This window comes from Telmatherina bonti (assembly GCF_933228915.1).
Source record: "Telmatherina bonti genome assembly, chromosome: 22".
NCBI classification, from domain to species: domain Eukaryota; kingdom Metazoa; phylum Chordata; class Actinopteri; order Atheriniformes; family Telmatherinidae; genus Telmatherina; species Telmatherina bonti.
This window is the reverse complement of record NC_136631.1, coordinates 16,140,142-16,166,539: the sequence shown is the minus strand read 5'-3', so window position 1 is coordinate 16,166,539 and position 26,398 is coordinate 16,140,142. Positions and strand designations below refer to the sequence as shown.

Below are 26,398 nucleotides of genomic sequence, written 5' to 3'. Positions count from 1 at the left end.
TTTAAGTGTTCTCTAAAAACACTATAAAGATGCAAGTGTCCTTATTGTACAGATGTTTCTGGATATTCTGCTAAAAAATATGGCAGCTGTCCTGAAATGCCTACCTTGAATATTGTTTGCAAAGTCACAAATTCAAAATGTAATTGCTTTCAGCTGGGAGAGATTTTCTCAAGTTTAGCAAGTGTACCAAGACAGTGAGGACTGATTTAGCACAGCTTGAAATATATTTGTTTTTACAAAGGAAGCGCTGTCTAAATCTTTGTCTGCCTGTCCTGTTTGCTTGTCTCTTTTTTCATCTTCTTCCCACTGATTGATGGGGACCCCAGCAAGTGCATTGTAAAGAGTGAAGTCATTTGACTCAGCAGTCCATATATTTGTGTTAGAAATTAGTTGTGCAGGATCAGGAGACACAAAATGCTTAAAATATGAGCTCACCAGTTGCCACTCATACTGGAATATGTTGCTAGAACAACTATTAAACCCACTGAAACTTCCATAAAGGCACTAAGCAGTGTGTCACTGCTGCCCAAAAAACCAGAGGGGCCCCTTCAAGCAATATCCAACATAATGGTAACTAGGAGGGGCCCCACTTAGGAGGGGTGTGCAAAGAACACCAGCTGGTTCTCGCGGATCAGGGTTGTCCCTCTGCCAAAGCGTCAAGTGCACGAGCACGCTGAGTTGACTTTTTGGCTTTACTGTGACTTCACACTGAAATCCAAGTAGAAATGATATCGGGAAGTTTATCTAGGAGCACCTGAATGCCTGCTCATGTCGCTCCTTACTGCGTTTTTGTAGAGCAGTGAAACATCTGTGTAGGACTTACATGTTAGTGATCATAACACAAGCATAATAAAGAAAATTTTTTAAAAAAATGCAGCATCAACTATCACATACTGTTTTTTATAGCACTTTTATTCTTTTTTTGTTGTTGTTGTTATTTATTTTTTGCTACATATTTGCAAGCCACATGTTCTGATTTTGCTTAAGGCACTGCATGAGCTATTGATATTCTACATCCTTGTCAACATCTGTTGTTTACATTATCTTGATAGCAACCACCGACACTGATGTTAAAGATCAAAATGTATTAGGATCTTGTGGTTAATGTAGTTGTAAAATGCAATTAGCAGTCTTTAAGACGTAGCCTAAATATAATTAGAAAGTTGGAGCTGATTTTGTAACCTCACGCTCTCATTTTTGTTTACATATTTGTCGTTCCAATTCCCAAATTGGTGCCATTAAGTAACATCACTAGAGGCAATTTAACAGACCTCCCTTTGTACCCTCTCAAGTGCATTTGCATTGTATAAGACTGTCTAAGGCATGTAACCAAGCTGGTGTGTAAAATTTGAGGAGTTTTATATTAAATCTATCAAATTAAATAAGTTTATTGTCTGAGTTTGTACTGATTAAGATCCTTTCTTTGTTTCTTATTTTCCCTGTTTCTTTGTTCTCATACTACTGACTCAGCTAAAGAGTAGTAATGCTGATCCTTGTAGCAATTAAGCATCTTGCTTGAACATTACTTCAAGGTTGATCTTTAACCACTGGGTCATTCTCCTGGCTATTAAACAAGCTCATACCAAAACCATCTATCTTGAATGAAGGTGGTGTATTGTAGACATTTACCAGGCTCCTATAAGCCTTATATCTTGTCCCCTTGCCCTCCCGCCTCAGGATAGTAGTTAGTCTCATCTCGACTGTGAGCTCCTGTTCCTCCTCTTCCTGATCTGTTTACAGACCACAACCAAACACTCTGTGACTGGCCCTCGGTTCGTCTCTGTCTGTTTATGCTACAAGACACAGTACACACGTCCGTGCTGAACCACAAGAGCCAAAGAGTTGGGCTCTAGGGAGCTGGAAATAGGGCCCAAAGGAGCTGCAGGTGCATTTTAGCCTGAGTCACTTCATTTCAAAAGTAGGATGAGGAGGTAGGATGAGAAGAGAGGGAGTGGACTAGTCTCTCTCATCTGATGTCCATGATTCCTCTTCCTGACAGAAGTCAAGGGTCACTGACTATATCAACACTGGGAACAAAATAGTAAATTCAAAGCAACTCCAGTCCACCTAAAGAAAGCTAAGTTGCCAGCGGGAATCGTCAGAGCATGACGTTTTTATCAAATCTTCTTGTTTGTCTTTCTCCATGAGAAAGTTGGGAAATCTTGGACCAGCTCCATGGGCTCACAGCTTTGTACCTAAAGGCAGTGCCTCCCACAAAAAAAAGGGTTTTCTCGTCATATGATTGGGCTCAAGGACAGCTACCCTTCCCATGGTGCTCATGTTCCTCCCCCATCCCAGGGGGAAGGAGAGCCAGGTTTGACTATACGAGAGAGGGAGACAGAAACAGTCTGTATGACAGCTAGGAGTTGAGACTGAAAAAGAGAGACATCTGCTTCTCATCTCTATGGGAAATTTCCCCCGATCCTGGAGATTGGGATGGAGTCCCCCAGACAGAGCACACTGGCTCCTCCGAGGCTCACAATTCGCAAGCAGACTCCCTCAGGCCTTGTTGGCATTAATCCATGGTAAATCCATTTGAGTGACTGAGCTTCTGCCCCAACAAGCCCCTGACAGAAATAATGCCAGTGATTGTTGGTCTCATTGTGGTTATGCTTTTACTTATTTCTCATCATAAATTGGGAGGGGGCTTTTAATATTTTTTGTAGCTCAGGAAACAAAAGTGGCATACATACTGGATGGTCCCACTTCACCATCTTGCACTCATTCCTCTTGTTACCACTATGCCCAAGGGCAATGCTGTGTTTATTTTCACCTGATTAGCACTGCACATTTTCACTCATTCACAACTTTGGGTGTGGGGAAACTGTTAGTGGTCTGCATTCATTCAAAACCACTTCTTTCCTCTGTGGTTCAAAGTTTATCCTAACACCTTCTAACCCCCAACACTTTCTGATCAGCACACAGAGGCCACTTGATGTGCTTTGTGTTAACGTTGATCTAGTTTTACCTTTTAGGAACTTTGAAGCAGATCATGAAATAGATTCAAAGCCTGAAATCAAAACTTTATAGCTTTGTATACTTTATATACTTTATATACTTTGCAGACAGAATGGAAGTTCTGTTATTTGTCTTTGGTATAAACTGGAGGAACCTCACAGTCTAAAGTAAAGAGTCTGCAGTAGATATTTTAGCAAAGCGATGGAGAATTACAGGAAATTAAGCATGATATGATATAATGTAAAGAGCAGCATTTTATAATTAAACTTGGTGCTGAATTTGGTCTCAAATTCAGCACTGAACTGATGGAAATATGTCTGTTTCTGACTTATTTGTTTCTGATCTGTTCCTGTTCAACAGAGGTTTAAACCATTTCTGCAGAGGGAGAAAATATTTCATTCTAACCTTCTTTCTCACAACCCCATCTTCACTATGCTGAAGCTTGCGTATTTATTTACTTATTTTGTTTTTCAGAGCAATGGAAAATTGTTCAGCTACTGACAACCCCTCCTCACAAATGGGAAGTCTATCCACTCCTTCAGTAAGGAAAAACCAGGCTGTTAGACAAGGCAATCTAGTGAAACTCTCCTTGCATTTGCTTTATCTGAAGTTAATATAAAGTGCATGTTCATCCTTCAGACTCAGTGTCAAAGTGTGGCTGTTTTATCCACCCTGGTGGTCCTCATTTATCTGTCCCCTCAGGGCAGAGCGCCATCTGTGATTGGTTGTCTCCGCCATCTTCCTGACAGCAGAGTAGACCTGTGAAGCAAAAAGACACGCACATTGTTGTGAATAATTGCAACTTCTGTCCCCAGAAAGTGAGCAGTGTTGTACGCTGAGGTGCACAACCACTATTCTGCCTTAAAATGGATCATCTGATGATGAAAAATTGCACTGCTGCCAAATTCCCATCCATTGGATGTTTTATTTATTGTTTCAAGTTATTAACTTTCCCTAGCTCTTTGACCTCCACCCACCCTTTCACTGCTCTGCTCCCATTTCCTTGTTTCTTGTTCTACAAGCTATAGCTATTTGAGTAAATCTATTTCTCTGCACAAAAATAAATCTCAGAGAACAATTTCGCCCAGCTACAGTTTGCCTAAACACTTGTGCACAAATGAACTTCACCTACCACTTGTTCAGGACATGGCCCACCTCTGTACTTTTCCTTTCTGGCTTCTATTCCACGCCTTAGTCATTGCCTTAAAAAATGGCTCTCTGTGGGTTCATTTATCTAACTGACAAAAGTGGGTCGTTGCAGGTTTTTTCATATTTTTCCTGATATTCTACAGACCAGGCCTTGTCTAATCAAAGTTATATATCCCATGTATCCTTTTTATCTGGATCCAAATTCGCTGATTACATGAATAGATTTTTAAGAAAATGTAGCCAGTATTGCTGCTTTTATTTCCTTTCAAGATGTTACATTTCATTTACTGAATAAATTAATGTTATCACAGTTGGACAGACCCAGATCAGCTATTTCCCGCTTTTTCCAACTTCTCTGGCCATTTTAGATAACTGACATCTGATTGTGCCGTTGCACATTTGTTTGCAGATTGATAAAAGTTTAGTTACAAAAGCCCAGATATGATCAGCAGAAGGAACATGTAGGTGTGGAGTGTTGCTTACACAGTATGTTTGGAATATGAATGATGTTATGAGAACATACAGTGTGTTTTAAAATGGAATTAATGTTGAATATTGAGCTGAAAATGACTCTTTTCTTCATGTATTTGGACACTTTTCATGTGTTAAAAATTGGACTGTTAAATGTTATTTTCACAAATATTACACAGCTACTCCTGTAGCTTCACCCAGATCTTTATAAATATGGCACATGCGTGTGTGTTTGTGTGTTAAAGAAACATTCTAAAACTTTTTATATAGACCCTGAGGAGGATAAACTAATTTGAGGTTTAATAAAAACATTATGTCTGCTCAAAAAATAAACTCAAGTGCTAAAGTAGTGTAATTGCAATCCAGTATCTCAGGCTGGCTGGTTAAACTCATGTTTACATAAGAGTTTCTCGCTTCTAGGAATAAATCTAATCTCTTTACTAATCATTCTCAAGCCACTATTAAAATGTATCTTCCATTAGCCTCTGCCTCTTTATCTCGTTTGAAAAACATGTCAGATTACAGGAAAGAAATCCTGTAATATTTAAAGAAAGACTGTTTACAGAGCTTGCAGCACACCTGCTGCGGCTCATAGCAACGAACGTTATATTTACATTACATATAATTTTCCGCGTATTATTTGAAGGGAGCATTTTAACCTGAGAGAGATTTTAAAAACATCTCATTAATACTCCAGCTTGGAGCCCCACCAACAGCGTCCATGAACTCATGAATGTGCTCCACATGTGGGACCTCTTAATGGAGTTTAGGGTATCACTTCAGGCCTGAGTTATAACCTGCTCTCTAACTGCAGGACCACTTCCGCACAGTTTGCTCTGCTTGCTCTTCATTTATAAACCTCACAGCTTTTACAACTGGCAATGACAGAAACCATGATAACTCACTCTCAGTGTTGTTTTTCCTTTTCTTTATTACTGCAGGTCCTTTCTCTGCTGCTTCTGGAGGTGATGAAATTTTATCTTGAACAAACATTCAGTTTCCTTTCAGAGCACAGCGGCTGCCGCAACTTCTGTCTGTCTGTAGAAGTTGGCTAATTTAAGCCAGCTTTTCTGTTATAGGCAGAAATAAATACATATAAATAAATTTAACTTGTTGTGCTAACTGAATGTCACTCAGAAATAATGGGATTCTAGGAGGAAGTTAAGTGCTTTTTAACTATATAGGAACAGTTTATTTATCTACCAGGTTTATTTACAGCATGCAACCTCAAATTTAGACTTTTTTTTATTTCTCTTAAAACTTAACATTGCAATACTTCTTTACAATGACAGATGGGAAGATTTTCAACTTTAGACAGTGGATGCAATCAGGACTTAGACTAAAACAAAATACAACAAGAGTATAATATTTCCCATCTGAAGCTTTTGTTCATGACTGCTTGAATGCAACATGTTTCACTATAATTGTTTCTCAAATCAAACAGAAATGGAGTCCTATTTTCTCTTCAAGATTCAAGCTTGCATTTAGTCTGTGGTCGGCACTGTGATGCCCAACACACAGCTGTGTAAAGACTGCGTCTGGAGATTTCTGCAGTGACTGATTCATGACACATTCAGACTGAAATAGCTTCCATTTGTCTGTTAACATACTGACTGGCTTCCTTGAAACAATGAAACGATGCCAATATAATAACAGAGTGGGGATGAAAACAGGATGACACCTGACAACCTTGGAACAAAAACGTATCAGAGACAAAAATATGTCACTGAAGTATGGAGGTACAAACAGGATTTGACATGTATGAATAGAAGACCGGGCTGTGATATAATACTGATCACCTGATAAGGTAAGTAGCTTTTTGCTCATATCCGAAGTACTTCCTATTTGTCACTTGTTTCAAAGATGGCCTCAAGAGATTTGTGCATGTGCAAAATATTTATGGGCCGTCACAGCTAATTAATAACAGGAAAAGACTGGGCTTGGGTGTCAAATATTGCCTCATCCTGTTTGGGTCCACCATCCACCTGGACGGTGGTTTATCATGAGTAAAGTCCTATTATATAATTCCACAGAATCCTGAAATTCAGCCTGTCCATTCCTTTGTTGGCTTTAGCGTTAAAGATATGTATCCATCAACAAGAACTGATACATATGATTTAACTTGACATTGTTACTAACTCCTGTCTTTAGCAGAAACCCTGTAGGCCACTAACTGTTAATGAGATTCTTCAAAGTAAGGAGGTCCCCAGCTCTCCACCTTCCCCTTGTAGGCCCCACTCAGGAGGAAACCAAAGTCGCCCCAGTAATGATGAATGGACATCATTAATGTTGTTCGTCTGTTTACCTTTACACTGCAATCTGGGAAAATGAGGGGTCAACAGCAAAAGGGAAATGTTACTCCAGTTTCTAAGTGCCACCCATTTAGCATTCACAACATCAGAAGACACTGCAGACTACGAAGGCTTTATATATATTCCTCAAGCTGATTTTTCATCAAATCAAAGTTGTTCATTACAAATCCCAATAAGAAAAAAGGTTTGACTGACATTTTGGTTTTAACGAGGCAGTTGAAGTTTTGGGAAAAGTGACTGATCGTTTATCAGACTGAGCTCGTGTTTTTACTTTTGAAAAAAAAATTACAATTTAAGAAGAATGGTTGAAACTAATTCTGTTTTACAAAAGAAATATTTACCAAGGAAAATATCAAATTTTCCCTTTTCTTTAGTACAGATCAAGGAGACACATGGTGAACACGATCAAGCTTTGTGGTTTTAGCAAGAGCAATGAGGGCCTCAAGGTTGTCTCACAATCTGACAGCAGAGACATCCATCTCCTCCGCAGTAGCCCACTTTATCACTCAACCCAGGTTTGCTTGTCTTATCAGCATGTATTTATAGTGCAAACAGTTTGAGTGATCTTATTAAGCCCTATCAGCTGGGGCACCTTTAAAAACACAGATAGATCACGGAGCAGATGGCGAGACAGTGGTAGAGTCTGTCTCTGTCCTGTGGACAAACACAATCTGTGGGGATTGCTGTAGCAAGGAGGAACAATGGCCTTCAGCTCGACTATTAGAAATATATTCAAAATAAAACATGAATCGTTTGCCGTGCCATATAACCTTTTTTCTAAGAGGAGGGCGGATCATTTCTTGAAAAATTACTCAATTTCCACATTCAGGAAAGAAATATTATACAGTTTTTAAAATGTATCCAGACAATATGAGCACTGAGAAAAGCAGGGAAGCACTTGAACAAAATAATCGCAGAGTCCATGTCCCAAAATAAAACTTTTTTTTTATTTTTATTTTTTTTACTTCCATTATGTCCTCTGAATTTCAGACCATCTATCACTGCCATAAACGTACAATTTATGAAGCGACAACTGTGAAATTGCACAACATAATAAAAGGAAATGTCTTTCATCATGTCTGATTGTTTGCACTTACTGATGCTCTGGCAAAACTGCTAACAGGGCGGGGGTGTTCAAGTGTCTGAGATGTTTAGAAACACCACACTCCTGAGTGTGGTCTGTTCAATGGCAAAAGGCTGTGCAGCTATTCAGCTCTGCTGAAGGAATGTGTGGAAGCCCACAAGGAATCCTTTGGTTCCAAGGTTTCTGCAAACACAGAAGTCCCACACAGAAGAGTAACTCTGTGTGTCAACAGTAAAGGAATCTCCTTTTCTCTCAGCAAACTCAGCTAAATACTAAAGCCTCAGAGGGAAATCTCTGCACCCTGGAGCCTTCAATGAGGACGCCATCCTTGTCAGCAGTGAAAAAGACCTCTAAATGTTTACTTTGCACTGAACTGCTCTTGCAGAATGTCCAAAGTACGACGAGGTTGTCTCAGAAAGCCAGTGTGTGTGCCCTGCAGTGTATATCACCTGCGGTGGACTGGTCCACAATTCTTAAGGAAAGCATCAGCAGCAACGTCACAAACGCAATGATACTCATTTACAGAATCACATACATTATATGCTGCAGTTTAAAGGGGTTGTAAAATCTCATTAGTGATTTGTATGAGGACAGGGAGGACGGCAAGAGAGAGGGGAGGAGATTTAAATGGTCAGCCCGTGAAAACGCAGTGTGGGGACAATTAGACTCAAGTGTTCTGCAGACCGAAGCTCTGGACTCTGGAAACTGAAACTCTTGCTGCAACTTCATGCAAGTTTTTGAACAGGATTCTCGCTTGAAGATTTCGGAGTGAGCAAACTGCCTTTTTTTTTTTTTTTTTTTTTTTTTTTTTTACCCCTTTCTCTGGTTATTCTTTGTTATATGCACGTTGTTTTTTTTTAACAGTGAACTTTAATTTTTAAAAAAAATTAAAGAAGCTTTCTATTTTGACATTATCATTTTGCTTGTCATACCAAGTCCTGTTAAACTCCAGGGCCCCAGTTTGTTTGTAAGCACCTCCGTCCAGGAACCAGTTTCCACGCGGCGGCGCGTCTACGTGACTCCTCTCACTGCCGGAGGAGCCAAACCGGCTGCAGATGACTTGGAAATTCCCTGTTTTGGATCTTCATTTCTTCTCCGAATGACCTAATTTGAGAACTTTTATTGGATTCCCACCCCCCCACCCTTTTTTTTTTTCTTCCTCTTCTTGATTTCTGTTTTAAAGAGTGCGTCGGGAGCCATCACCATCATCTTCACGCGCACACATCACGAAATGAAACCCAGTTTTGTCATCGAGACTGTGGTGGCTCTTTATCTGCTCTTCTCACCTGCACAGGTACGTCATTTCTCACTCTGTGGCAGCTGCTTTACTCTTGCACACAGTGATGGGGGGAGATCTCGGTTTCAAAGAAAAAGATACATACTTGCTCCTCTGTGTCTACTACTTATTATAAGAATATTTGACTATTTTTATTTGGAGAAAAGAGCTTAATGTGTTACTATTCTGGTCCTGATTCACAGTCATGATTTGACATGGATGAGTCACGATAACCTTTCACTTCTTTGACACATTCATTCTCCACGTTCAGCACAGTTCATTCATAAGATGAAACGTGACCAACTCCATCATTGCCTGTAGAAGCATAACACAAAGTGACTCACTGTTATTTGTGCAGAAGCTTGCAGAGCTTCTAATTACAGCTACAGTGCAGCTGCAGTTTTACCCACTTCGGTGTATTCACATTTTTTTCTTTCAGCTTAGAGTTCTATTGGAAACTATATTGGCTGGCAGGTAAATATAGATCTCTGGGGATAAAAATAATAGCTATGGAGAAGAGGTGTGTATTAGTGTAGAATATTTTATAACTAGAATTCAGATCAAACATAAAACAGTCAAGGAAAAGTGAATCCGTACAAAGCTAGTCTGTTCTCTATGGCTTGACATTATTGTAATCTCTTAATGAAAATCTGGTAGACTTGAAACTGGAGTGCGAGCTCATTCAAAGGCCTGTGTTGTGTTAGAATTACATGAAAAAGGATATGTCATTGGACAGTGGGACTTGTGCCACAGAATGCTTCAGCTCTTAAACCTATTCACTCTCTGTTTCCTCCCAAGGTGACCAATGCCCTGCCAGTTCTCTAGTGCATCTCACGTTTAATGCAAAACCAGACCGTTCCTTCAGCTATTCACTGCCATTGTCACCCCTCAACCCACCTCTGACTAGTTGGGCCACTTGCAGAGGTGCTGCACGCTGACTCAGTCAGTCTCAGGGTTTGAAAAAGCTTCATGTCCCAACAGTTTCTCAAACTGGACACTTTGCAGCTGTTGCTAAATTGAGAGTGAGTGGGAGAGGAATGGGATCACCACATTTCCTCTAATCCTCATAATCAGCTCATGACTTGCTTAGTCAAAACACAAGTGACAAAACCCAGGGGCCTCAACATGCAGCCGGTTAAATGCCCCCCCCAATGCCCAAAAGACAAATGGCAAATGTAAACATTATAGTTCCCAAGATTCAGCATCCAATCTGTCAGATTAGCCTACTTTGTAGTCTGGATCCTTCTTTATGACCACTAACAGCCTCTCCATATTGAAAGACTGCTTGTCCTTCTTTCTTCCTTTCATGTTAAGAACCTAACACATCATATAATCATATTATCACTGATGACTCAGCACCATTTTCTGTTTGTTCGTGTTCTGTTACAGTAAAGCATCAGAAAGCAAATATATGTTAATTCAATTTTTCAAATTCATCTTTTACATATTTTCAACCTTAAAATTGTTGTTGTTCCTGGTGATTATTTGTATTTACTGTCACAGCAGGAGTTAACTGTGTGTCAGCAGTCATTCATATCTGCTGTAAAACAGGAGCCAGGGAAAGGGGGGGCTGACACCAACATTTTAATGATTCACCACAAATTTTAGTAAGTTAGTGCATGTGTGTCTTCTCTTTTCTATAGTGATTGGTTAGAAACTGGAAATCCACTGTACTTATGGGTTCCAACAGCTTTGTGGGGACTGAAATGGTTCACCTCCAAAAATTTTAATAATAATTTGAGAGTCAGACTTCGGTTTTAGGGTTGAAGTCAGGCATGCTCTTGTAATAGATAAATTTATGGTCAGTGGACAGAAAATTAGTGGTGTCATTGTGAAGTTCCCATACCTGTAGAAACACACACTGTCTGTTTGTGTGGGCTTTGACATTTGCTTAGCTTTTCTTGGCAAATGTACATATAAACTTTTTCCACCTTTACAGGTGCGCTGTTAAAAACAAGATATGGGTTTGGTGATGGGTTTGAGGTGACCTGAATAATTTGTTTTCTGTAGCTGTCATAACTTCCATTGACATACATATGAGGTGTTTAAAGAATGTCAGTAAATTGTAGCATCAGCACAAAACACCAGAAGCTAACTCTCAGCTTGTGCAAAACACAAGCACAAAGAAAGACTAATGATGACAAAGCAAGTAGTTAGAAAAATGCTAATTTTCTTTAGATCATTTAGGCATATTTCATTGTGATCTTTAGTTTTGTATTGTTGCCATCTTCATGAGTATATCTTTTTACACTTTGTGTAGCTGTAGGTATATAAATGTGGTCAGGTGTATCCTGCTTCTCCACACGCTTCTTTATTAACTTTGGAGAGAAAATGGATAGATGGATCCATTAGAATTTGGAAAATGGGATTTCTGAGTTCTCAAAAGGAAAATAGCAACACAGGAACATCATATGGAAGTTAGATTTTGGATTGGGAAAGTAAAAAAAAAAAAAAAAAAGTCTACAATCCTGTCCTCAAACATGGCTGCTCTAAAGGAAAGGAAAATTGTGATCGTAACAGCAACAAACTGCTGTCTTATTAAATCAGTTGCACACATGCTTGCCATTCTGTGCCAGTGACCGCATTTCTACAATGTTTATATTCACAAAATACAACATAATCCCTTGTTATCAGTCATCATCACTTGTAACAGTTAGCCTGGTCAGTGAACACAGCAATGAGCAAATCTTACTAACCTTTAATTGTAACACAGTTATCTTCTGTATGGTTTCACTTCCAGCACTCAGTTCTGATTAATGCAAATAAATACAGCATCAGTACATAAGTACAAACAGCAATGTGGCCTTTGTAAGCTATCTTAAACAAATGGAAACTCTTAGTAGTATGACTCTAGACTGAGTGTGGAAGCACCTGCAGTTTCCTTTCTGCACAATAGGGAATTCTTGCTCACCCTATATCAAAGCTGCCTAATGAAGCAGGTATTATTCGCACATTCCTTTACACTATCCATTCTCCTGTCCCCTGCATTATTGATACTTCCTTTGCCATTGAAAGCATATGCTGTAAGACAGTGTGTGTATGTGTGTTTAAACCACAGCAGCATGAATATCAGCTCCTGTCAGTATTGCACTTTGATCACACAAAGAGCTTTGCCATAACCTACACTACCTGTTGTTTCCTTTCCATGTATAAGGGGAAGTTAGTAAAGTGGCATTAATGAACAAGAACACTTGGTATTCAGCGCCATTCCTCAAAAAGTTCTTCTGTTGCGATGATAAATGAAGTTCAGGATAAGTATTGCTCCTCTGGTATGCAATTATGAAATTGTTTGGATTTCTTATGAAATACTACATTTCTCTATGATAAAACCATAGAAACCAGTTATCATTTCACTTTGCCATACAGTTACTTTTCCCTTCGCCAGTAAAACATGTTCGTAAAGTTACCAACCAAAGAAAAAAGACGCTGAGGCGCAGCTGCTGCTGCCGTATCTTTGAGGACATGACGTTACACAGGTGCTTCCTTTACATCATCGTCAGCAGCGAAACAATGCTCCTGCTTATTGTGCACATGTGTCTGTGTTTGCATTCAGGACTTTTTTGTTTAAATAGCTGTCATTTTTAGCCAAGCCTGGATGGAATGACATCACATTTCCAGGTGTTATAATGGAGTTTCACAATATGTCTCATGCTATCGAGCTGCAGCTCAGTTATCAGGAGTCAGACTAAAAGGCAAGCCCCACTTCCCGCTGTGTGTCTGGCTCTCATATACTCGCACATCTCCCTCTTGATCAGATATCTACAAACGAAGCCATGTAGTTGTAGTGACCTGCTGACTGATATGGCTCCTATGTGTGCTGTTGTGGTATTTCTCTCTAGTTGTAATGTCCCGGCCCAGGGGAGAGTTGCAATTGCAATCAGGAAATATGGATTTCTTCTTCCTCCTGCAGAGGAGGAGGAAGAGGAGTGGTGCTTGAGGCAGCCGTCTACAAGCAAGCTTTAATCTCCCATCTGGATGTAATTTACTGTGGTTTACAGAACAACGTTTACTGTAATAGAGACCACAATTACCACCGGTCAGTCTTATCTCAAGACCTGTGCCGTGTGTGTGTGTGTGTGTGTGTGTGTGTGTGTGTGTGTGTGTGTGTGTGTGTGTGTGTGTGTGTGTGTGTGTGTGTGTGCGTGTGTGTGTGGTTGTGCTTGTGGACAGAGTACACTGTTTATAGTGATTCTGTATGTTTACACCCATATCTTTGTGGAGACATTTGTGTATATATTAATGAACTTATGCAGAGTAAATTGTGTTGTTTTTAATCAAAATCAATTTTGACCATTAGCTCTGCCCTGTCACTTGGACTTATTTTATGGTTTGTTTATCTTTTCAACATTTGAAAACTATGCCAAGAAAGCAATTGTGTTAATATGACAAAACTCAAGTTTTAGATAAAATTGTGTTTGTTTTTAAAGGGTAAAATAGATTTCATCTCAGATTAGTAGTTTTAAATCTGCATTACAGAAAGTAGTTGTGTTTTGGTTTTTTTTTGTTGAGTCACTTTAATGTCTTTCCATTGACTAAACAGGAACAGATTGTGGAAATAAATCGGGGGATGAAGATGTTCTACACCTTACACAGAAGGAGTCCCTTGGCACCATTTTTCAGAGGGATAATAGTAGCCTACCTTCATGCACCCAAAGTAGTACATAAAATAAAACTGAAAGTTGTTGTTATTACCGTAAAAGAAAAAAGTTGGCATTTCCAGAAGTCAACTTGAGCCAATCACGAAGCTCCGCTTCCTCACATCCAAATCAAAACTTCCTGGAACTGCGCTTGATCTCCTTTATCATCATAACATTGTCAACTCTCCCACCGCTCTTCAAATCTGCATTTATTTAACATCTTTAACTGTATAAAGTAGTTGCTACATCGCTGGACTGAATCTACATAACAGCCTAATTACTAATGTGTCTGATTCACAAAGTGTGGCATAAGTTTTTTTTTAAAAGGTCTTTTTCTTTGTTTGTTTTAATCAGAATTACCTTCAACAGTTATTAAAGTGCTTTTACCACATGCTTTGCTGAAGTTTGTTGGTGTTTTGGAAACAGCTTGTGATCACAAGTCCTGACCTGACCACCCTGAAGACCCAGCTGGATACTGTCAGTCCTGTAACGGCCCGGCTGTGGTTGTAGGTTCACCTGTCTCGTGTATACAAAGCAGAACCTGGCTTTCTTTGGTAGAAGTGGAGAATGGATACTGTGACCCTCAGGTCCCATGAGAGTCCTAAGACTTAGTGCCACGGTCATGGTGTTGATGATGTGGAATCTGGTTTGCAATAGAGAGTGAAAGAGGAAAATCAGTGGAGCTGTGCTTCTCACTTGTCAAGCTGTCTTTGTTAGCATTCTCTATTTCTGGTTTAGTGCTTACTCTCCGTGTGGTCTCATGGGTGAGGCTTCAGTCAGACCAAATTCAGGACACCCTGCTCTGTGCTTTCTTTATGGATTTGTAGTATCACCAATTCATTTGATGATAATTCTTTTTAAGATGCCCATCAAGCACAAAAACTCTATTTGCACTTTTGACTATTGGCTGGTATTCATCATGTAAAGTGGATACTGCCCCCAAAAAAGAAGCAGCTTAGGGATTTGCTGACATATCACAATTTTGAACCACCTATTGTGACATAAGAGGTTAAGCCTGAATTGTTACCGTGTCAGCCAAGTGATCCAACTTGACTGAAGTGATTAATATGAAACCAAATCCAGTTAGTCAGAATGATCAGAGACTGGGAAGCTTGGCTGTAGAGCCCAAATTTTACTCCTACAGGCATGGCAGCATCACAGTAGTATGCTTGGTATGTATTGTTTGTGACTGAGCTGACTGCAAATAAATATCTGAGGTGAGAATTTGTCATTGCCATTCACAAAAATTTTTTTTAAAAATGTGCAATTACTGCATTCACACTTCTCATTCATAATTTATGGTGTTACTGAATCAGCAGTTTACACCTAATATTGTAGGAGCTCTTACATAATGCTTTGTGGAAAAATTGTGCCATGCGATTAATTGTCTCCGAAATTATTGCGATAAACGATAATATTGCACTAAGCGATTATTGTTGTCATTTTGACACCATTTTCAACTAAAATAACAGTAATTCCATAATAATGTAAGTACACCCCTTCAAAGATCAACATAGTTTAATTTCTATAGAACATTTAGCTTGATGTGCAGACTAGACTCATCCAGTCTCCAGCAGGATTTCTCCTCTGGTTTTGGCAATGTGGTTATCTGGAACGTATGGTCTCTGAATACAATTTAACACAGTTACATAGTCTATGGTCAGCTCATATACAGGGACATGTTTGGACTTGACCAGAGGTGGAATAGTAAAATTGAATGTCTTTGATCGCCTTTAGTATGTCATTTTCATGTCATTATAAAGTTGTGGATTTGCCGTTTGTAACATGTATGTTCATCCAAATTTCTTTTTTTTTTCCCAGCTGGAAAAACTGCAGTTGATGATTGTGTATTAAGTGCAGATGGAAGCTTGTTGTATTGCTGTGTTTAGTTAATATTGTCTTAAAACAAATGCGGCACTCGCTCTGAGTGAGTGAGAGAAAAAAGAAAGGCAGAAGAAAATTATTGCATCTGGCAAACTTATTTTTTGCATTTTTCCTAACGTGCTATTAATTGACTTATTGCTTATTGCAATAAGCAATAAGTCAACAGGCCTACTTGGGAATGGGAAAAGTTTTCTATTACCTTCAAATACTTTGGGAAATTTTAACAGTATGTTCATATCTTCATTTGTGGTCATTGAATGTGTTCTTTTTTTCTACTTGGATCAACATAAAAGTGGTTGATTATGATTTATGTGCTTTTGGTTTGATACCTTGTGCTTGAAAGTTTGATTCCAAACTTTGAGTGTGGCGAGTAACACTTGCTGCATACCTATTGTCATTGTTCCACAGTGGGTTGAAAAGACAAAAACCCAAAACAACTAGAATGGCATCCACTGCATGTGATTCACTGTGTCTCTCATACTCGACGTATGTCTAATTATCAAATATTCTAGTCAAAATCATGACCTTTCTGGCAAGCTGCCATGGTACCTGCTGTCGAATTAACCATCACCTCCTCCCCCACTTCACCCTCAATTGAAATATCTTCTAACCATTAAGTTGGGTCACCATTATGTTGAAGTTGGGCTCCCTACGCACGCTGCCCTTCTTCTGACAGATGGAATAAGCAAGGAGGTTAAAGATGACGCAGTTCAGCTGTGTGGGACTGAAGAGCAATGAGGCTGTGGGCCTCTGTGGCCTGACGGCAGGAGCCCAGGGACTCGGCAAGTCCTCTGATCTGACTCAGAGTGCAGCACAAACGTTATGGCATGGCTTTACAATCAAGCACATGGAACATCATTTGTCACTTTAACTCCGGTTAAAACTGCTTTAGAGAATATAATCTGTACTTACAGGGAGCAAAAAGGTACACATGCCTTTAAAAACAAGAGGTCAAAATTACTGTCTACACAGTACTGTGATCAGAGTGTTGGATTGTGTCACGTGTGTACTACAACCCCAAGATTTTCTTATAATCCCATTGATTAGAGTCAAGTCTTTCATTTTGCACCCTAACAAACTGCATGCACCACAAAGTGTGTTCCTTCAGATGCTACACATTTTTTAAAACAGAACAAATTCACAAATATGCTTAAACCCCAATCTTAATCTCCTCAACATTTTATTGTGGGTGGTTGTAGCATGGACTCATTTTGTCGACACTTTATTTTATTTTTACAAGCTGACATATTTACACACAGTCTTAATTTGTGAGTAGCCAATGACACATCAGCCTTTGTTTTAAACTATGCAGCCTACAACCAAAGAACAGACTTTTGTCTGTTTCTTTTTTCTATTAACTGGTTTTTAAAGTATCTGCAGTCATTCCTGTCATGTATAAAATGGACATATGAAGGAAGATTAAAGCAAGAGAAAACATATTCCATTATATTTTTCTTTAACAAACAGGACCAGATGAATTTATAGTCTGGTCAAGACCAATTTATTTGTGTAGCCCTTACTCACAGTTAGTCTCAAAGGCTTTAACACCCACATTATGAAAACAGTAAATGAAAATGACACATGGCAGTGTTAGACCTCCATGCTGGACAAGCTAAATTCCCTAAAAAAGTTCATCAGGGAATAAAGTGGAAGAAATGCTGAGGAGTATTCAGAAATTAATCCTGCTTCTGGGATTTGTTAGTCAAGATAATTTGTAATTTACTGTTCTAAAGTGCATCCCTTTCCCAGACGAGCCAAACCACCTCCAGTCACCATTAATCACATAACAAACCCTGTAAGTGCAAGAGGAGGAGGCAATGGCTACGTGAGGATCTTCAGGCAGCATTTTAATAATCTGGCAGCTTCTTATGGGTTGCTCACTCCTCTGGTGCCAAAGATGTTTGCTCCTCATGTCAAAGCTTAACCCATGACTGAGGTTAGAGACCCCCCCCCGCAGTCCATACTGAACAGCAAGTGGCACAAACCCCTTGTGATGTAGAGTAGCCTTGTGAACTGATGAAAAGTCAACAGACTTTATGATGATTAACACTAGGAAAAGGTTTATTTTCTATCAGTATGACGTTGCTATTGAGAATAAAAGATAATCAATGCCCCACAGAGTGTAAGGGACATTTAACAATAAATTAAAAGGAACAGTGTCTATCCCATGCTGTGCATATAAAATATTCTGCAAGTGGAGCTCATATCCTGCTGTGGTTTTGTTCAATGGACACAGTTCAATGATTGCCACACTATAGAAAGACGCTGCTGTCAGAGGAACAGCTGTACGTGTTGGCCAGATGACGAGCCACTTTAAAGCAGGCGGAGATGTCTCAACAGTTCTAACACAGGAAGGATCAAGCTAAAAGTGAAAACCGAAAGCTGTTGGACATTTACAAAAGAAGTCTGTTATAAAGTTTTGGTGCTGCAGAGAAGGTGAATCACTTTTCCGAGCACACAGACCTGCTGACACACACATCTTAGTAACAGTTTTACACAAACCTCAGAGATATTAGTGTGAGTTAGAATACATCATCATTGAATTGGGACATTCCTCTTAAATCACATTACTTGGAAATAATAAAATAAAAAAAAAGTGCTGACAGATGCTATCCTCATCCTCAAACTAATTTTGCTTCATAACAGGAAGAGGATGCATTTTTGCAAAGGACAGATGGTGTAAAACACAACTATCTTTATTGCCATCATTTGGGAAAGTCCTTGTTTGTCCATCTGCGATTATATAACATTTTTTTGCCAAATACCAGCATGTGCACCGACTATTTTACGTTATGGATGATCAGAGCCTGACCTACAGAAAAACTGAAATCTTACTCCAGTGACAAGAACGTATTGCGGAAGCAGGTTGTCTGCCGCCTGTCCTGCACTTCTTCTGCCGGAGGATATTTTATCAAACATAGATTTCCCTTCCTGAGATGGAGTCAACCAGAGGTTTTGTGTTTTCCCAGGCGAATGAGAAATTCATTCTGTTTATCACTGGATGATGGGAAAAAAACAAGACAGAGGGGGAAGCCATCAATGAGAAAATAAATAGAGTTGAATTTTACACCACAGGAAACAGATTTTGAACCTAAACAGTTGGGCACATACTGAGGAACAAGACCTATATATGTACATATGCATGTGCGTGTGTGTGTGTGTGTGTGTGTGTGTGTGTGTATGTATATATATATATATATATATATATATATATATATATATATAATCATCCACTATAGTACTCAGTCTTTAAGATGTAGCTAAAGTTGTCTATCAAGCATGCAAATTAACTTATTTTTCTCTATTTTGCAGAGTTTACCCTTGTCAAGCACTAACAGTACCATGGAAGGTAAAAAATTTCGTCTTTGTATTTCTAAAATCTTTTAAAAGTAATTGGTATGTTGGTATTTAAAGCTACTTTATATAAAGAAACTTGGACTTATTGTTATATTTACAGTTTATGTGATTCATATTTGAGTTTGAAGGATGCCAACCAGGATTAAATACATTTCAGTGTGTTCCTTTATGTTGCTTTGACTAAGCCCAAATATTTTGGCTGTCAGTCAATGAATTTCATCTGAACTGAGAGTGAAGCAGTGCATATCTGTTCTTGAAGACATTACTCAACTGCTGACCTTCTTCCCTTCTTCCTCCCTCACATCACTATAAATTAAAACTGCCAGAAGTTAGATATATTGAATGTTAAAGGCTTGTAGAACGCCCATCCAGAGGATATATAACCAAAAAGGCCAGATAAGCAGAAGACATACGGTCAACTGAAGGGGTAGCAACTAGTCGGCGAACTGTCCTGTTGCATTGTAGAACATAACAGTTCACGGCCTCATCTCTCAGTGTAGATGCTTCCCCAGCCGTCCCCTCCCAGCCTGTCTGCTTTTATAAACAGCTGTTGTGGTGTCAGGCTCCATTTGGTGACCTCTGGGGGTCACTGCAGTCCCAGAGGTGCCTGCGGGGCAACTCAGCTCCAGCTCCAGCAGGGTTCTGTTCATGGCCATGTTTCCAATGTTTGTTTTCACTTCCTTCTGTGTTTGGCTATAGACGTCCCTGTTCTTCCCCAACAGCAACTGGGACACTTTCACACATGTACTCCCACAGGAAAGCATACTGTGTATTATACAAACATTTTTATTTCAACTTTTAAACAGGACACACTGGTATATTTCAACTGGCTTTAAGTTTCTATGTACATCATTTAAGTATGATAATATTGCATTTCTGGGCTAAGTACTCAGACTGTTTGTGTACAAATACATTGTCAATAACATTGTTTATTTTACGTACATGTACTCATTTTCAAGCATTATAGAAATCTTTATGTATAAAACTTGATGCAGTTAACAAATGTCCTCTGCATGTCTGCATCTTCAGTGTTATCTGACTAAAAAGATCCATCATAGGGACTCCACTGGCTGACTGGCATCTTCAGACTGACATAGCTTCAATCTTCCTTTTTCCTTTACAGTGTTGACATTTAAAGAAGTGTGGGGTCGCAGCTTCTGCCGGACCATTGAGAAGCTGGTAGAGGTAGTGCAGGAATACCCAACAGAGGTGGAGCACATCTACAGTCCCTCCTGCGTGCCCCTAGTGAGGTGTGCTGGCTGCTGTGGGGATGAGAACCTAGAGTGCCATCCTACTAGCACTTCAAATGTCACCATGCAGGTATAATGGTAACCTTGTGTGAAATACCCGTCACTGCATGTGATCTATTGCTTTTTGTACTAAAAAAGATACTTCTGATAATTCTAAATAATACTATCCCCCAGCTGTTGAAAATCAAGCCATCAGAGTCGGGTCAAGAATATGTTGAGATGACGTTTGTGGAGCATCGGACATGTGAATGTAGGTAAGAAAACAAAGGAACAGGTTTTTAAGAAGGCGCAATGTTTGCAATTCAACATTTAACTATTCAAACAAAAACCTGGTCTCCTATAATGTATTGTTGTGATTTTAGTCAGAAGTATTAATAAGCATCTGCCAAGTCATGAAATATATATATGCAAATTTTGATGCATCATGTATTTTCTGCATTGCCTGTTATGACATTTTAACCACCTGCTTATAGTGACTGAGACCTGTTTGAAGGCTATCACAGCTCAAATTCATGTTCATACTTTAGTCAATTTTATTTTATTTTTTTTTGCTTCAAAATATATCTCAAGTGAAACAAATGGTCAAGATTTTTTTTTTTTTTACCTTGATGCTGCAGTGTGACAATACCAGTCTCAAAATGACACATTTAGACATCCAGGAACAAAACTGAGGAGTCAATCTGTCAGACTAAAATGGAATCAACATTTATTGGAGTCTGACTGAGAGCAAAGTTTATCAAACACCTAAAGTTTATCCAGTGTTGAGTAGCACCTTATGTTAAACTGGAAGATGCATCAAATCTATTTCCATCCATCCATCCATCCATCTTCTGCCGCTTATCCGGGGTCGGGTCACGGGGGCAGCAGCCTAAGCAGGGAAGCCCAGACTTCCCTCTCCCCAGCCACATTTGCCAACTCTGCGGGGGGGATCCCGAGGCGTTCCCAGGCCAGCCGAGAGATGTAATCCCTCCAGCGTGTCCTGGGTCTTCCCCGGGGTCTCCTCCCAGAGGGACGTGCCTGGAACACCTCACCAGGGAGGCGTCCAGGAGGCATCCTGACCAGATGCCCGAGCCACCTCAACTGGTTCCTCTCGATGCGAAGGAGCAGCGGCTCTACTCTGAGCCCCTCCCGGATGACCGAGCTCCTCACCCTATCTCTAAGGGAGAGCCCGGCCAACCTGCGGAGGAAACTCATTTCAGCCGCCTGTATACGAGATCTCGTTCTTTCGGTCACGACCCACAGCTCATGACCATAGGTGAGGGTAGGAACGTAGATCGACTGGTAAATCGAGAGCTTCGCCTTCTGGCTCAGCTCCTTCTTCACCACGACAGACCGGCGCAGAGTCCGCATTACTGCAGACGCCGCACCGATCCGTTTGTCGATCTCGCGCTCCATCCTTCCCTCACTCGTGAACAAGACCCCGAGATATTTAAACTCCTCCACTTGAGGCAGGACCTGACCCCCGACCCGGAGAGGGCAATCCACCCTATTCCGGCTGAGGACCATGGTCTCAGATTTTGAGGTGCTGATTCTCATCCCAGCCGCTTCACACTCGGCCGCGAATCGCTCAAGCGAGAGCTGGAGATCACGACCAGATGAAGCCAACAGGACCACGTCATCCGCAAAAAGCAGGGACCCAATCCTGAGGCCACCAAGTCGGATCCCCTCAACACCTCGGCTGCGCCTAGAAATTCTGTCCATATAAGTTATGAACAGAATCGGTGATAAAGGGCAGCCTTGGCGGAGTCCAACCCTCACCGGAAACGGATCCGACTTACTACCGGCAATGCGGACCAAGCTCTGACACCTGTCGTACAGGGACCGGACAGCTCGTACAAGGGGGTCCGGTACCCCATACTCCCGGAGTACCCCCCACAGGAGCCCCCGGGGGACACGGTCGAATGCCTTCTCCAGGTCCACAAAGCACATGTAGACTGGTTGGGCAAACTCCCATGCCCCCCCAGGACCCCAGAGAGGGTATAGAGCTGGTTCACTGTTCCGCGACCAGGACGAAAACCACACTGCTCCTCCTCAATCCGGGATTCGACTATCTGGCGGACCCTCCTCTCCAGGACCCCTGAATAGACCTTACCAGGGAGGCTGAGGAGTGTGATTCCCCTGTAATTGGAACACACCCTCCGGTCCCCCTTCTTAAAAAGGGGGACCACCACCCCAGTCTGCCAATCCAGCGGTACTGCCCCCGATGTCCACGCGATGCTGCAGAGGCGTGTCAGCCAGGACAGCCCCACAGCATCCAGAGCCTTAAGGAACTCCGGGCGGATCTCATCCACCCCCGGGGCCTTGCCGCCAAGGAGCTTTTTGACCACCTCAGCGACTTCAGCCCCAGAGATAGGAGAGTCCACCCCTGAGTCCCCCAGCTCTGCTCCCTCATGGGAAGACGTGTTGGTAGGATTGAGGAGGTCTTCGAAGTATTCCCTCCACCGACCCACAACGTCCCGAGTTGAGGTCAGCAGCTCCCCACCTCCACTGTACACAGTATTGATGGAGCACTGCTTCCCCCTCCTGAGCCGCCGGATGGTGGACCAGAATCTCCTCGAAGCCGTCCGGAAGTCTTTCTCCATGGCCTCGCCGGTACCCATCAGCTGCCTCCAGAGTCCCACAGGCCAAGAAGGCCCGATAGGACTCCTTCTTCAGCTTGACGGCATCCCTCACTGCTGGTGTCCACCAACGAGTCCTGGGATTACCGCCACGACAGGCACCAACTACCTTACAGCCACAGCTCCGGCCGGCCGCCTCAGCAATAGAGGCACGGAACACAGCCCATTCGGACTCAATGTCCCCCGCCTCACTCGGGACATGTTCGAAGCTCTGCTGAAGGTGGGAGTTGAAGCTCGCTCTGACAGGGGACTCAGCCAGACGTTCCCAGCAGACCCTCACAACACGTTTCGGCCTGCCAGCTCTGACCGGCTTCCTTTCCCACCATCTGAGCCAACTCACCACCAGGTGGTGATCAGTTGACAGCTCCGCCCCCCTCTTCACCCGAGTGTCCAAGGCATGTGGCCGCAGGTCCGACGATACGACTACAAAGTTGATCATTGAACTGCGGCCCAGGGAATCCTGATGCCAGGTGTACATATGGACACTCTTATGCTGGAACATGGTGTTCGTTATAGACAATCCATGACGAGCACAGAAGTCCAATAACAAAACACCATTTGGGTTCAGAGGGGGGGGACCATGCCTCCCAATCACTCCCCTCCAGGTCTCACTGTCATTGCCCACGTGAGCATTGAAGTCCCCCAGCAGAACAATGGAGTCCCCAGAAGGAGCACCCTCCAGCACTCCCTCCAAGGACTCCAGAAAGGGTGGGTACTCTGAACTGCTGTTCGGTGCATAAGCACAGACAACAGTCAGGACCCGTCCCCCCACCCGGAGGCGGAGGGAAACTACCCTTTCATTCACCGGGGTAAACCCCAACGTGCAGGCACCAAGCTGGGGGCTGATGAGAATGCCCACACCTGCTCGGCGCCTCTCACCATGAGCAACTCCAGAGTGGAGTACCCTCTCGAGGTACTGGTTCCAGAGCCCAAGCCATGCGTCGAGGTGAGTCCAACTATATCTAGTCGGAACCGCTCAACCTCGCGCACAAGCTCAGGCTCCTTCCCCACCAGAGAGGTGACGTTCCACGTCCCTAGAGCCAGCTTCTGCAGCCGGGGATCGGACCGCCAGGGTCCCCGCCCCTTGCTGCCGCCCAGCTCACATTGCACCCGACCCCTACGGCTCCTCCCGCAGATGGTGAGCCCACGGGAGGTATCATATCTATTTATGCTTGTTAAAGATGGGGACATCTAACAGTAAATGGCCCCAGAGTCATGAATTCTGCTTGAGTCACAATTAAAAATACGCAGTAGCTCAGTAGTTCAGACATCCAGCATGGAGTGAAGTCACAAAGTCAGCAGGAAGAAATAAAAAGAAGCAGAGACAACAACAAAGCAACAAAATCACAGCCATTCTCTCTTACAGTGATGAAATCATAACACATATGTACATAATGGAGTCCAGAACAGCAGATTAGGAAAGCAGGAACAGATAACCACCATCGTTTTAGCTTGAGGACTACTAGTCTCCACAAAAAGCATTATTCTGAAACAACAGAGACTTCAACATCTCTGAGTACATTCTGATTTGTAAATTAAGTAGTTTATTTCCTTCTCCTGTTTAACCCAGGAAATAATGGGAGGAAATTTTTGTTGTAGTTTTTTGTTTGTTTGCCTGATTTGAAGTTTTATTTGGCCCTTTTATTACATGCAACTAAATAAATAAAATTTTCATTTCACAATTACTGCAATGGTGTTATATGTCTGAATTTTTTGTAGTGCAAAAGGTATCCACCAGGGGGCAGGAGACAAGTATCAGATTGGATACAACAAGGTTTTGACCAAAGTCTTTTCAGTACATTCATAAAATAGTTCTCAGAAATAGTTTGTATCAGTTATGATATCCAAATGATAAAGTGTTAAATTAAAAAGATATGAAGCAACAGATGGGGGTTCCTTGCTGTTTAGGCCTCATTTGCATGGAAACAGAGTAGCTAAATGTAAGTTTTTACTTTAGGCATTCAGGAGTTACTTTAGAAAGGAAAAAGGGAGACTATATTAATTTATGAAATAGAGGGAAAACAAAGTAAAACCAGCCCCATCTGTCATTGGATGAAACAGCAATGCAAGTGGACAGGTCACCAGACAATCACAAGGCTCAGAATAAAACAGAGACGTGTGGTTATTACTACATGTTTCTGGGCTGTGGGAGAAAGATAAAACTAGAAGCAGCCGCAGAAAAGGCAGAACAGGCAAACTCTGCAATGAACACTTAGAGCCATCACCAGGTTCAAGTCCATAATCATTGGCAGATTATACCACTCTCCAGAAATTTAATTTCCCTCTAAATGTATTCGGTAAAACAAATTTATAATGCACAAACATAAATTCTGGGAGACTGGGTTGGTAGTTACACTAATTGTTCAATAAAACAGCATTTGGATGTTGTTTACTTGTTTATTTAAACTTTCTTTTTCTCCTCAGGAAACCTACTGCAAAGATTGAGAGGTAAGAGTTGCTTTTATGATATCAGCATGGAGGAAAAAATGAACATTTTCAGAGAATGGGGAGAAAGCTTGCCTGTAATTTTGTTCTATGTTCAGGAAAAGAAAAAGAGGAAGAGGAAGAGGAAGGAAAAGAAAGGAGAAACAAAAAATAAAAGAATGTGAAAGGTAACATCACAGTATAAGTGAGAAAGAGCTCATGCATCCGCTAGTTGTCATGTAACACCAGTTAAGGTGCATTATTCTTTGTGTGCTGCAGGTGCCAGATTCCTCGCAGGTAACTGCAGTGGCAACCCAAACCCCTGTTGCAGTGTGACTCACTACTTATTTCCAGCCCAGCAACAGTCTCCTCCACTCATCTATCGAAACTGTCTGCAGAGACTCAGGGTTTATTTCCTGACATGCCCTCCTACTGACAGGCAGGGCACTTGTAATGACAAGGTTTTTGATTGGTGGATACACTGCTGTTACACACCTGACACAATGGACATCCCTGGGAGCCAGTGCAATGTAAAACTGACATCTTCATCTTATAGCCTACTAGGTATTATACTGTGTCAGTTATTTTAATTTGTCTGTTTCTTTAGTATTAAAGGTGGTCACCTTTATTAAAAGAAAAACTATATTTATTTGAGACAGTTGAATATAGTTGGACCACAACCTTTAAAAAGTTTGTAATCCTTTGCTGAAACATTATCAAGAACATCTTGTCTTCTTATACTGGTATATGTTGGACTGAATGTACAGCTGTTTTGTACACGCAATAATGAAATGTCTCCCTCTGGTGTTTAAGGATACAATGTTTTAAAAAGCTCTACAATAAAATATTTTATTTGTGTAATTTTAAAATAAGACATAGGAAACATAGTGGACAGTCAAATAAATTATATAATCAATGTATTGGATTACACTACCTATTATTTATGGAGGTAACAATCTCATAATTACGTGGTATGTA

The 26,398-nt window shown here is 41.2% G+C and overlaps 1 protein-coding gene across 1 annotated transcript; it reads left to right on the top strand.

The window, feature by feature from the left end:
* Positions 1-9,205: 9,205 nt before the first annotated feature.
* Positions 9,206-25,880, top strand: pgfb (placental growth factor b; the record flags this gene model as incomplete). Its single annotated transcript, XM_079261580.1, has 7 exons — positions 9,206-9,268; positions 19,084-19,120; positions 20,252-20,448; positions 20,553-20,632; positions 25,421-25,444; positions 25,540-25,608; positions 25,700-25,880. The coding sequence occupies 7 exons, from the start codon at positions 9,206-9,208 to the stop codon at positions 25,719-25,721; spliced, it is 492 nt and encodes a 163-aa protein (XP_079117706.1). The 3' UTR covers positions 25,722-25,880.
* Positions 25,881-26,398: the final 518 nt, after the last annotated feature.